This window comes from Rhinatrema bivittatum, chromosome 1 (genome assembly GCF_901001135.1).
Source record: "Rhinatrema bivittatum chromosome 1, aRhiBiv1.1, whole genome shotgun sequence".
Taxonomy (NCBI): domain Eukaryota; kingdom Metazoa; phylum Chordata; class Amphibia; order Gymnophiona; family Rhinatrematidae; genus Rhinatrema; species Rhinatrema bivittatum.
Window position 1 is genome coordinate 145875525 of NC_042615.1, and position 13905 is coordinate 145889429.

The 13905-nt window shown below is 44.5% G+C and overlaps 1 protein-coding gene and 1 long non-coding RNA gene across 3 annotated transcripts in view; one reads left to right on the forward strand and one right to left on the reverse strand.

The window, feature by feature from the left end:
* Positions 1-2376: 2376 nt before the first annotated feature.
* LOC115083995 lies at positions 2377-7149 on the reverse strand. Its single transcript, XR_003854441.1, has 3 exons — positions 7050-7149; positions 5368-6437; positions 2377-2970 (listed from the first exon to the last, which is right to left on the reverse strand). It is a non-coding gene; the product is annotated as an uncharacterized LOC115083995 (long non-coding RNA).
* NFXL1 (nuclear transcription factor, X-box binding like 1) overlaps positions 6335-13905 on the forward strand; it is a 273886-nt gene continuing 266315 nt past the window's right edge. Inside the window, exons 1-2 of one of the 2 annotated variants that reach the window (XM_029588216.1) lie at positions 6335-6457; positions 7421-7675. In XM_029588216.1, the coding sequence (XP_029444076.1) occupies positions 7453-7675 (223 nt within the window). In that variant the 5' untranslated portion in view covers positions 6335-6457; positions 7421-7452. Of the gene's footprint in view, positions 6458-7229; positions 7341-7420; positions 7676-13905 lie in introns of those variants that run through there. The other variant, XM_029588206.1, reaches the window with a different exon arrangement.

The window sequence follows — 13905 nt, forward strand, 5'->3', positions numbered from 1 at the left end:
ATCTAGCACATATTGAAAAGAAAACAAAGGCCCCCCCCATTTACTAACCATTTTTATCACTGACCCAAAATGCGAGAAAACCTTTAGTCGCTAAGCCCCTAAAAGCTTCCCGTGGTTGGGCTCCTGCAGCAAGTGCAGCTAATTTTAAGGCTCCCGACGCTCTTCTTTACTGCCCTTGTGGCAGTTTTTCCCGGCCTGCCCTCAAAGCACCCCCGTGGCTAACGCTGTTATCCTGTTTCTCCGATAACTACTAGAGCTGTCCATTGCTCCTACCATGTGACAGAGGCCAGCCAATGACACCGATAGCCCCTGTCACATGGTAAGGGCAAAGGGCCACCGGCACCATTTTGTTTACTGGCATCTGAAGGCCAGATTGCTCCCGGGACCCTTTAGGCAAGTTTTGGGGGGGTTGCAATGAATTAAATGTGAAGAGTTGGGTTGTTTTTTTTACAACCTCCCCCCCCCCCCCCGGGTTTTGGCCCTTCCCCAGGGACTTTCAGTAAGTCTTAGGGGGGGGGGGGGGGGGCGGCAGGCAAGTCATGGAGGTGCAACCACGCGTCTATCTATAACTAGGGCTTATAATTCAAGCCCTACTCCAAAAATCCTGATCATCAGCTAGGGCTTATTTTCAGGGTAGGGTTTATTATCAGTGAAACACGGTAATATCCACTAGGCACCACCAGCTCAGGATCATGTCAACCTCTGCATCAGAGCAGCACCTCCTGGGCCCGCCAGACTCTGGGCCGATGCTGCCCTGATGAAGGTTTGCGCCACAACTCGGCCAGCCTTCTGGCCGACCCCTTCGCCAACCTCGTTAAAAGGGTAGCATCCCAGGTAAAATCGGAGTCACCTCCCCCCAGTTACTGGAGTTAGTTGTGTTGTCGGGTCGAATAACGCATGAGGTACACTATTGATACTTTAGAAATCATTCTGCATTCCCATTCCTGTGCACCTGTGTAGTGAGCCGGATGCTAAATAAGGATATGAAAATAATTGTGGTGAGTTAGCAGAACCTGATTAATGGTCAGCTAGAATTCTTTATATTTTTCATAACTCCAAAAGGTTTTATGCTAAATGGTTTGTGTTTGATCTTACTTTGTATTGCCTTATCCATTTTTTGGCGTTGTTCCTGTCCCATCCGCTAGTAGAGGTTTTGATACTTTCCCTCTGTTCCACTGCTGTAGCGCTCAGACCAACTGTTTGGTACAAACATCATTTTGAAGACCCAAAAGAGTTGTATCAGGCTCTTGAAGGATTGTTCCGGTTACCCAGGTGGCATTATGGATCCTGTTATCTTGGTACCAGGTGTCCAGATTTGTCTTTTACCCCAGAACTTCTCATCTGGGTTCTTGAAATCCAGCTGTTTCCTGAAAAAGTGGTCTAGCTTTTGATTTGCATCCTGATCTTACTGTCCAGTTAGTAACAAAGGAATCCAGATCCATGCTTCGCTAATAGGCTCCCTCCTCCCCTCAATAAATACAGACAAGTGTTGGCATTATAAAAAAGGCCGCAGTTTATTTCAACAACCCGAGCCCATACAGTAAACATGTAACCGACAACATGTCTGCCCAACTTGCCCCCCCCCCTTTCCCAGTTCCATTTTTGCTACTTACCACCACATCCCAGTGGTAAGCAATTCACCCCTTTACTTACCACGCCTCGTCCCAGGGATGGTAAGCCGCGGTCAATGAGCTTTAGCCCCTAGCTCTTTTGACCATCTCGTGCAGCAGCCCCCCCCCCCCCGACTGCATGAGACTCGCCCCCCCCCCCCCCCCCCCCCCTGTCAATTAACAATTTATATAAACATTAAGCTTGGGCTCGGGTTTCCCCACTGCGGCCCCAACAATATCCTGAATAGCCGCCTCTAATCCCTCCTGCAGGGTATTATTGAATAAATCCAGCCCCACCTCAGACAGATGCACACCATCATTGCGGAAAAACCCAGCTAACATTTCCCAAGCCCACTGATGACGCACCCAAAACCCTCCCTGAACTACCCATCTTCCCAGCTACCGATTTAATTTTTTCACCCCATTAGCCCCCTTGCTCTACCTTATACTCCTTGCTCCCCCCCTTTCCCAGGTCCTTCCTCTGAAGAAAACCTTTTACCCCTTTGAATACCGCCTGCTTCAACTCTTCCATAATCCTACTTAGTTAAGCGATTCCATGTACATTAGCCATCTGTACATAGTATCCCTCTTTTCTGCCTTTCTCTCCCCTCATTTCTTCAAACAAGCCTTTCTCCCCCTCCCTTCCTTTTCCCCTTTTTCCTCAATCTATACCTTCTTTTCCCTTACTTATCCCCCTTTTCCCACCCTTCCTACCTTCTACCCCTTACCCTACCCCCCCCTCGCCCTACCCCCCTGCCTACCCTCCTTTCAAACCTACACTCCTCGTTTTCCTTTAACATTATTTATTTTGTTGTATTTTGCTTTTGGTTTTTCTGTTTGTTACTTCTCGTTTTAGTAACATCCTATTGTTTCAATGTCATTTTGTTATATTGTTATATTGTTATACTGTATCTCCCAATTGAGTTCTATGTAAACCGGCATGATGTGTTTCACGAATGTTGGTAAATAAAAGTTAATAAATAAATAAATTTTTCCAGATTAGTGTGTCTTTAAACACGAAACAAATGATGATGTCAGACCATCCCAATTTTATACTGGGCCACCTTGTCATTATTGATGCCAGGTCTTTACGCATGCTGGAAATTAAAGCTCTGCAGGATTCCTTCCCAATTTCGTTACCTCCCAGATGCATCAATAAAAATCTTTGGAACCCCCAGAATGTCAATTTGTCCCTGCAAGAAGGATAACAGATTGGACCATTTCATACTCCTTTTTCCCATCCAACAATTTCCATTGCAGCTTCTCCAATTGACCCGTATGGTCTTTGTTGCGCCTGATGCATGAACGAGTGACCCACGACCCAGGCACACTCCCAATTCACTGTTAACTCATACTGGTTCTGCAATAGAAGAAACATTGGTTACCATCACGAAAACCAACTTGCAACTTTTATTTCCAGATGTAACCTCGAAACGCACTGGATTTCCACCTGCCTAAGACTTTGATTGCGCCATCCGCCATTCCCAATTCAGCTGCTGTAGTAGCCGCACCGTACCTGCAGCTACCAAATCCTCGGCACACCATTTGCCTTGAAAAAAACACCCCAAAACCTGAAGCTCCTGCAGCATCTGAGAACAGTTCGAACTCTTCATTTGTGATCTCCTTATCTGGCATAATACACACCCCATTAAAACCCTCCAAAAACACCTCCCACACTTTTAATTCATCCCCAATAGCCCGTGTTTTCTAATATACTATACATTAAATTATTGTAAAGCTTGTTGCTATGTTACGTTAAATTGTGAACCGAGGTGATGTTTCTAACGTGCCCCGGTATATAAAAAAATCTTTAAATAAAATTTAAAAAAATAAAAAAATAATAAAATGATGCGGAGCTCTAATCCCTGCTGTGGCTGACAGCCCTCCTGATGAAAGCCCGCCCCACTGGAATTACCCTTCCTGCAAAATTTAAGGCCCCAATCAGGGATTGCATTGTTCTCAAGGTAATCTTGTGGGCTCGACTTACTTCTCACCCTAGGTCTCTCAACCTGTTCACCTTGTCTAATGGCAGCCTGGACTCAAGTGCCACTGTGTCTAGCTCAATCCCAAGAAAGGTTAACTTCGTGGTAGGCCCTTCTGTCTTATCAGTCGCTATTGGTACTCAGAGTCTATCCGCCACCTTTAAAAAACCTTCCAGCTGTTTAATGCACTGTGCAGAGTTCCCTTTCCCGACAAATAAGAAGTCATCTAGATAGTGTAGCATGCTTCTCTCCCCGGTCTCTTGTTCCATCTGCCATTGCAAGAAGAAACTAAAAAGCTCAAAGTATGCGCACGATATTGCACAACCCATAGGCAAACATTTGTCAATAAAGTACCCACCTTCAAAAGGTAAATCCCAATAAAGAAACTACTAGGATGAATTGGCAGTAATCTAAAAGCAGTTTCAATGTCTGCCTTTGCTAACAGCGATCCTCTACCTGCTGATTGGACCAACTGTAATGCCACATCAAACGAAGTATACTTTACTGAACAATTGCTCCTAGGGATAAAATCATTAAACAGACTTGCCGTTTGGGTAAAATAGGTTCAAGATAAGCCTAAATTTCCCTGGAATCTTTTTTGGAATTACAGCTAGAGGGGATAAATGCATTTTTTTTTAAAAATGGAGGGTCCCTGAATGGCCCAGCTACGCGCCCTAAAGCTATTTCTTCTTTTATCTGCGGCAACGTCTCTAAAACTCACCATTGACTTAGCATTCTTTGTATTGCCCCCCTCCCCCGGCCCTGTATAAGGAATGAGAAAACCAAACTTTAAACCCCTTCTTAGTAACCCTGCTGGGTTACTAAGAAGGGGTTTTAAGTTTGGTTTTAACTGGGTAAACACAAACTTTTAATAAGTTCCTCTAATATTATAGGCGAAAAAGCCTTATCTAAATGAGCCTCATTGTTTCCTGCCTCTGCGCGAGGAGGCACTAGTGCTTGCTGAACACTTGGAAGATGGGTGCGCACCGCTGCAGACCGTCAAACATGCCTGAACTTACATTCAGGGAATAAACAGGTGGTTTTATTAAACCTCCAGCAGACGTCCCCTCCACCCCCTGCTGTCTTACCTGTCCCCCCTCCTTTAACCACACTTCCTTGGCCTCGAAAGGAACTGCTATTGCCACCCCCAAGTTACTAAAACTGCTTCCGCTCCCTAGACCTTTATGCCCGCTAACGCACTTGTTTGTCATTTGGGTGAGCCACAGGTTAATAGCCTGTGTGCCCCAAGACATATGCCGGTTACCCTCCATTTTATCCCGGAAGTGCTCATCATAATTGAGCCAAGCCCAACCTTCATAATCCTTAAATGCCCCCAGAATAGTCAGCATATGCCAACAGAGACCCGTAGTACTGCGGTTGGAAATGGCCCACAACGCTAGCCAGCCGCAAGAAACCTCTCGTCCAGTTCAATATATTTTTGGACACTTTAGGTCCAGCCTCTCCCTCCTTATTCTTCTTTTTGCCTCTCCCACCTCTTCTACCCTCTAATAATTTGAATATATTAACATATTTGCATTTCCTTATCCTCCACCTCAACCGCCTTGGCACTTCCTCCCACAATTCGGTTAGAGACGCTAAAGCAGGATGGCCCATATCCTGCATAGGGCCTGACCTAAAACTGGATCTCCTCTCCCTCTCTGACTCGCTTGATGAAGAACTAGAAGATTCGTCCGAACTACTATCTGAATCAGAGCTGGACCTCCTTTCCCTTCTCTTTTTTCCCTTTTTAACCTGCATGCCCTGATGCAACTCACCGGGTGCACGAAGTCAATCCTGACTCCTCCAAGTCCTGAACTCTGGTCCTCCTTCGACCAGCCTCATGCCGAACTTCTGCGACTTCAAATGCTCTGTCCCTCCATGCTTCCTGCTTCGAAGTGCCTGGATATTCTTCACTCTCAACCTCTGCAGGAGAAACAGAAAAGCCAGGAGAACTGCCCGCGAACCTGCTTAGCCCAGCCCCTTCCCACTGAATTTCCCTGGGAATAGAGTGAGACCTCTGTCCTTGCACTTCTTCCCACGTCAATATTCATTCTCATCCCCAGTCTACCTGGAGTCTCAATCCTCTCCTCATAAGACCTACCCCAAGGCTCCACAGACTGGCTGCCTGGAGAACTGCTCTTATGCCCTTGATGAACCTGCAAGCATGACCTGCCAGGGGCCAAGAATAACTCCTGCAGCTCACTTTGATCTTGAAAATCTGCAGACCTGAGAAAAGCTCCAGGCAACCGAGGATCCACCTCCCTTGCCCTCCGCAAAGCTACCCCTCCTGTCCCCCTAGCTTTTTTAATCACAGGTCTGTGCTTGCCTCTCTGCAGGCTTAATTGACAAGCAGCAGCAATATCATTGTCTCTCCGGAAGCAGAACATGCAGGCTGGAGGAAATGAACCTTCCTGCTGCTAGCAGAGGGACTCACAGCAGGAGGGGGCGGAGAATGGCTGAAGTCTGACAAACCCTCCCCCTATGTGCAGCTGGCCTGGGCTGCCTTTTGAGAACACCTTTTTTGAAGAGTTAGCCCACCTGAATCAGAAGGGGGGGGGTCTGACAACAACCCCCCCCCCCCATTGAGGGAAATCTCAGGGAAGGCAGGACACACACGGCTGGGAGGGGCCTGCCTCAGCCGCTCTCGCCAGACACAGAGAGGGGGGTGGAAGGGGAATGGGAGGGAGAAACGTCTGCTGCCTCAAAACTTGCCTGTTGAGACATGCCTGAAACCACGGGGTCCTCAGCAAAAGGAAACCTCGGTGCCAGCCCACTCTCTGGACACACGGCCCCTACGCTGCATGGAGTGGCCTGGGGGGGCTGCCGATGATCTGGAAAGGAACCGCTACCAGGCGAGACCGAAGGGTAAACTATTAATTATTGCTGATTTTTTTTTTTTAATAAAGAGTTCTTATGAATTATATATTTAAAATACACACACTGGGGGAGGACAAAATTCCACCGGAAAACAAAACCAAGAAAACCGGCTCAAATTGTGCTCCCTCCCTCGATGCCTGCACTGACTGAACCTAGGACCCAGTGATGCCAGGTTTTCATGAAAGAACAAGCACTTTTTTCAAAAAGAAACAAGCCCAAAAAAAGCCCAAAACACGTGAGACTGAAACATTTTATTTATAGCATTTAATGCCCTTCCCTACCCACATCTCTGGCCCCCCCACACACTCATTCCCCCTTCCCTACCCACATCTCTGGCCCCCCCACACACTCATTCCCCCTTCCCTACCCACATCTCTGGCCCCCCACACACTCATTCCCCCTTCCCATCTCTGGCCCCCCCACACACTCATCCCCCCCCTCCAAGTACATCTCTGGCTCCCCACATACTCATTCCCCTCTCCCCAGCCCCCTCCAAGCACATCTTTGGGCCCCACACTTTCATTTCCCCCCCTCCAAGCACATCTCTGGCCCCCACACTCTCATTCTCCCCTCCTGATACCTGGCTGTAGCTGCACACTCTGAAGATCCCTTTGCTGTTGCACTCCGATGCTGTGCTGCCGGCCTTCCCGTTCCGCCCACGTGCAGTGCTGGCTAGGTCGTTAGCAGCAATGACCAATAGAAACACCAGGATGTTAAATCGCTGGCAACTTACCATTGGCCAATGCCTTACTGCTCGTTCCTCGTTCCCCCTCCCCCCCACTCGAACCGAGCCTGCGCGCGCCTGTCCCTTTGTTACGGATAGCAGCAAGGGACAAGTCCATGCTGCTGCTCACTTATGCACATTCCCATGGTAGGATGGTAAGGTGTTTGTTCTCTGAGGTGTGCTAGGCTAATGTGTCTTAGGTTAATAATTGTTTCTTTCTATTTCAGTCCCTCTTCTGTACTTTTAGGAGTTGTACAACATGGAAGCCGCTTGGCGTCAGGCTGGCAGAGGCAGAGCCAGAGGTCGTGGGGTTGCTGTAAATTCTGGGCCTCTGCTGCCCCCGGGGAGAGCTGGAGCAGAAAAAAATGGTTTTCCTTCAAGAAGCAGTCGGGGAGCTGCAAATAGCTCCTTATCTGGCTCTGCAAGGGGCAGTGTTTCTTATGCAACAGTCATCAATCCTGTGGCGGAAGGAAATCAGAATGGTAAGTTCTGTGTCTAAATTTGTCCCTAAATCCAGTATTGAACAGCTATATTTTACATGCAGTTTATATACTGTATTTATCAAAACTGTTCATAATGTCTGCATGTTTTCCAAAAAGAAAATAAACTTAATCTTAGAGCCACCAGCAAGTATGAATTGGAGTAATAGGCTGCAAGGTGAACATCCAAAAAAAAAGTGCATAGAAAATGTTTCATTTCAAGGCCTTGGGGGTCTATGTAATCTTTACATTTTTTGCAGGAAATATTGTACTAGTTCTTGGGTTTTGCCCAAGAGGATTCAAAATGACTGGAACAGCTCCACAATGTATTGACATAATCACAGAAAAGATGCAGAGTAGATAGTGCAAAATGTATTTAACTCACATAGGAAAATTGTATTTATCATATGTTGCTTTAGGAAAAAAAAAACACTCCTAGATATACTTGAAAGCTTATGAGTTGTGGTCTCCCTAACATTGCTGTTGATTATCAGGGGAAGAGGAGGAATAATGCATATCTAGGAACCTTCTTTTTCAGTTTTTATATTTGCCTGGGAATTTTAATGTTATGTCAAAGTAACTTTTTCCCATTGACCTTTTTATTATAATATTGAAATTTCCAGGCAAAATAATATAAAAACTGAAAATGAAGGAACTTATGCATATTCACCTTCCTCTAATCCATGCCCTTTCCTTGCCCCTCATTCATTTTTCCTCTCCAGGTTTAATCCCAGTATTTTTCCTCTCTCCCTGATCGCACTGCTCTCATTGCTGCTCCCACCCCCTATAAAATTTTGTTCATGTAGCTTGCTATTAGAAACTATGTAATATTTAGAAAAAGTACTATTGGGGTATGATTTGTAGAGCAAACTATCACCAGCCGATTTCCCCCCCTCTAATTTTCTGTCAGTGGCAATATTCATAGTACCTTTTACTATATGTGTATTCCATTTTTACTCTGTCAAGGGTGGCCAATTCCAGTCTTCAAGAGCCACAAACAGGCCTTGTTTTCAGGCTAAACAGTTGTGTGCAAGTCTATTTCATACAAATTCATTGTGGATATCTGGAAAATCTGATTTGTTTGTGACTCTTGGGGACTGATATTGACCACCCTTGCTCTGTGCGAAGTAGTTGGAGAGTTAATGCATAGAAATTCAGCATGATTCTTTTTTTAAAAGTTATGTTGAAAGTTATTTATCAATTATATTATGATGTAAGATAATAGATGTTGGCAGCTAAGGACCATTTGGCCCACCCAGTTTGGTTTTCTGTGCTTACATTGTATGAATGTGGTTTGTTTTAATTGTTACCCACTTTGAGACCTTTTGGTTTAAAATGGTTATCCAAATGTAACAACAAAATCTAAAGAGATTTCTCAGCTGTACAAGCTTGACTGCCTGTAGATCGCTCCTTCACTTTTTGCCTTTTACTTAGAAGTGTAGCCAACTTAGTCCACTGCCCATGCTGGGGAAACTTGTCATTTCCTGCTGATTAGAAAGGGAATGGTGAATAAAATGGAAAATGTCATAATGCCTCTGTATCGCTCCATGGTGAGACCGCACCTTGAATTCTGTGTACAATTCTGGTCGTGCATCTCAAAAAAGATATAATTGTGATGGAAAAGGTACAGAGAAGGGCAACCAAAATGATAAGGGGAATGGAACAGCTCCCCTATGAGGAAAGACTAAAGAGGTTAGGATTTTTAGCTTGGAGAAGAGACGGCTGAGGGGGGGATATGATAGAGGTGTTTAAAATCATGAGAGGTCTAGATGTGAATCGGTTATTTACTCTTTCAGATAATAGAAAGACTAGGGAGCACTCCATGAAGTTAGCATATGGCACATTTAAAACTAATCGGAGAAAGTTCTTTTTCACTCAGTGCACAATTAAACTCTGGAATTTGTTGCCAGAGGATGTGATTAGTGTAGCTGTGTTTAAAAAAGGATTGGATAAGTTCTTGGAGGAGAAATCCATTACCTGCTATTAATTAAGTTGACTTAGAAAATAGCCACTGCTATTACTAGCAACAGTAACATGGAATAGACTTAGCTTTTGGGTACTAGCCAGGTTCTTATGGCCTGGATTGGCCACTGTTGAAAACAGGATGCTGGGCTTGATGGACCCTTGGTCTGACCCAATATGGCATGTTCTTATGTTCTTAACCAAAGCCCTGTCATTTCTGCATGTTGATTGACCTTGCTCTCTCTTTTTGGATCTTAATGCAGGGCTATTCTCTAACAGGTCGATGCAATACAGTGTGCTCAGCTAAGTGCACTGTTTAACTTATGATTGGATGTGCGTCCACAACCCCTTATGCTATAAGGGGATTAGTTACGATTAAGTCAGAGGAACCGAAATAGGAGAATTAAAAAAAAAAAAAAAAAGTGTGCTGTGGTCAGGTTAGGAAAACAGACACTCATAAAACTGAGCATCAATTTTCTTAACCGGCTGACAACCACCTCTCCTGGGTGTCCATTGCCAAGGAGGCGCTAGGGGCACACAATTTCCCCTAGTGCCTCCTCTTTACTGTGGCTCCTGATTTAAATATTTAATTGGGCACCCGGAGAGGTGGATTGGTGTGCGTTAAGGGAGTGGGTGGTCGTTCATGAGCACCCGCTTAATGCACGCCAGTATTGTATCGGCCCATCTGTGGAGTCAATCTAAGCAAACTGAGTTGTTTGTCACTAAACATAGAAACATAGAAATTGACAGCAGAAAAGACCAAAAGGCCCATCCGGTCTGCCCAGCCATCTCATTTTGAATTGGATTCACAGATCTTTAGTCTGGGCCCAATTTTTTTTTTTTTTTTTGTCACTAGGGTTCCAGTTCCCACCCCCCCTGTTCTGTTGAAGCAGATATTATTGCTAGGATGTTGTATATTATGTAATTGTTTTGTGTTTTATGTTTACCAGACTATACGTTCTCGCCCAGTGTCATGCTAACCCCCATGACTCTTGGATTTAGCTTTTCAGGATCCACAGAGTTTATCCCATGCCCTCTTGAAGTCCCTCACTGTTGTCTTCTTCACCTCCAAAAGGATATTCCAGGTGTCCACCACCCTCTCTGTGAAGAAATATTTTCTTGCATTCAATTTGTTTTCCTCTCTGGAGTTTCATATCGTAACCCCTTGTTCTCCTTATATCTTTCAAGTAGAAGAGGTTAGTTTTTAGTTGTGCATCATTTATACCTTTCATGTATCTGAAGGTCTGTATCATGTCCCCTCTTGCCTCCTCTCTTCCAGGATATTCATATTTAGGGCCTTCAGCCTGTCCTCGTAGATCAAATGATGGAGACCTCTCACAATTCTGGTCTTCTTTCTCTGAACCGCCTCCATCCTATCTCTGTCTCCCTTGAGATTTGGACTCTAGAACTGAACACAGTACTTCAGGTTGGTCCTCACCAAGGCCTTTACAAGGGAATTATCACTTTTTTTTTTTTTTTTCCTTGCTAGATTTTCCTCTTTCTATGCAGCCCAGCATTCGTCTGGCTTTCGATATTGCCTTGTTACACTGCTTTCCCATCTTCAGATCGCTAGACACTATGACCCCAAGGTCTCTTTCTTGTTCCATACACATCAGCCCATCACCTCCCAGCACATACAGTTCTTTTGGATTACTGCACGCCAGATGATTGACTCTGCACTTCTTTGCATTGAGTTTCAGCTGCCATGTTTTGGACCACTCCTCGAGTTTTCTTAAATCACGTGTCATTCTCTCCACCCCTTCCGGGGTGTCCACCCTGTTGCAGATCTTAGTATCATCCGCGAATAGATGGAGAACCTTTTGTGGGCAGTGCACTCAGAGATTCCAAAATTCTTCCCAAGACTTGCTCATCAAGGTAGAAAATGCTCTAGCAGTGTTGCTCCTTAAATAATCTTCTCGCCCAAAAAAAAATAAAAATTCTTCTTCCCACCCCTTCTGCAGTCCTCTCTCCTTCTTCCCTTATGGCTCTGTTCTTCCTGCTACCACTGCTACAGCCACCTTCTTGGGACCCCCCCCCCCCCCCCTTCTATCATCAATGGCAAAAAGCTGCTTATCTGGGCTGAAGTTGATCTCTCCGCCCCCTCTCGGGGGATGAAGATTTGGTCTGAGCTTCCTGGCTCCGATGCAGCAGTCCAGCCCTGCTCACTAGCCATCAAAATGGCAAGTGCATTTTCAAAACCTTAATCACACTGAGCATATAATATTTGAATATAGCATGTGAGCAGTTTAACGGATTTGGGGGAAGATGTTTTAACATGGGCTGTATGGCTCTGATATAAGATGCGCCCTATTCCATACATGTGAAAGTATAGAAAAAAATAAACCAGATTGTTATAAAAAGAAAAGGAGACATGGGCATATACCAAACTAGGAAACGAGGACCAAGAAACAGACTGGCAAACCTACTTAGAAGAGCTCTAAATTAGAATCGTCTGGTATAGGTGAACAAAACCCTAAGGTAAGTAAAACATTAAATGCTTATACAGAAATGGGAAACATGACAATATCTAGAAAGCTATGGTAACTAATGCTCATAGTATGTAAATAAAGTCCCAGATCTAGAGGCAGTCACAGAAGAAGCTGATTTAGATGTCGTGGTTGTCATGGAGACTTGGTACACAGAAAACCATGACTGGGATATAACTATACTGGGCTACAATCTATTCAGGAAGGACAAGTAGGAAGGAAGGAGGTGTGGCATATATTAAAAAAATTAAAGCAACAGAATTGCAGGACTTGTGAGGTAAGTAGGAGGCACTGTGGGTTAATTTTAGAAAGAGGGAGTGAAACATCTATTTAAATTGGTGTAATACAGAGACCTCCACCTACAGAGGAGATGGATTGAGAATATCCACCAAATTACTATGAAAGAGAAGGTGCTGTTATGGGATTTCAATCATTGGATATTGAGTGGGACATCCCAGATGCAGAATCCAGGCGATCATGGATTCTATGCATGGAAAATTGATCTATAAATTGGTAATGGAACCCACACGGGAGGGAGTGATACTGTCCCCCATTGGTAAGCACCAGGTCCTCTATCTCTGTTATAATTGATGATCATTTGGGATCCAGTAATCACTGGATGGTATGGCTCAGTATTAGAGTACAAGAGATGAAGGTTCATTCAAAGACAAGGGCTCTAGATTTCAGGAAAACGAATTTTTTAAAATGGAAGGCCTGAAAGAGTTGTTAGCTTGTTGGGAAAATCTAGGAGAAGTAGACGAGCAGTGGGCAAAATTAATCTTATTCTTAGGAAAGAAAAAAAAGGACTGAGGAACATGATGCCATTATAGTTTCCAAATAAATAGTTGAAAGGTAAGGGAGAAAAGATTAGCATTCATAAACTACAAGAGATCCCAAAGTGGAAGACAGGCAACAATATCTAGGAAAGCAGTCAGAAATGCAAAAGTTCAAATAGAAAAATAGCGAATGTGGTAAAATGGGGAGGGGGAGATTTTTTGTTAGATGTTTTAATGACAGAGGAAAGTGCAAAAATGGCATTGTGAGATTTGGAGGTGAAGGGGAGGAATATGTAGAGGCTGATGAGGAAAAAACAAAATTGCTTAACAAGTATTTCTGTTCGGTGTTTACTGTGGAAGGGCCTGGAACAGGACCACATAAAATGAACACACGAATAGAAATGAGAGAAAATCGATTTTCAGAACAGTATGTTTGTGAGGAGCTAGCTAAACTTAAAATAGATAAGGCAGTGGGGCCAGATGGGATACATCTGAAGTGCTGAGGGAACTTGGAGTCCTGTCAGATCCACTGGCTGACCTTTTCAATGCTTCTTTAAGAGTTGGGATTAGTTCCGGAGGACTAGAGAAGGGTGGATGTGGTTCCTGTTCATAAAAGTGGATTTAAGGAGGAGGAACTATAGGCCAGTTAGTCTGACCTCAGTGGTGAGCAAATTAATGGTATCACTATTAAAACAAAAGCATACTGCAGTGTCAAGAATCCAGTGGATTGCAAGATCTGAGACAGCATGGTTTTACCAGAAGTAAATCTTATCAGACAAATCTGATCAGAGTAATTCATTTAGGGTACAAAATCCCAAGGGAGAGGTACAGAAACAAATCTTCCAAGTCGAATAGAAGAGTAGGTTCTGGGGATAATTGTATCTGATGCTCTTAAGGTGGCCAAACTGGTAGATAAAATAACGTCAAAAGCCAGAAAGATGTTTGGCTGCATAGGGAGAGGAGTGGTCATCAGGCAATATTGCCCCTGTATAGGTCCCTGGTGGGAGCT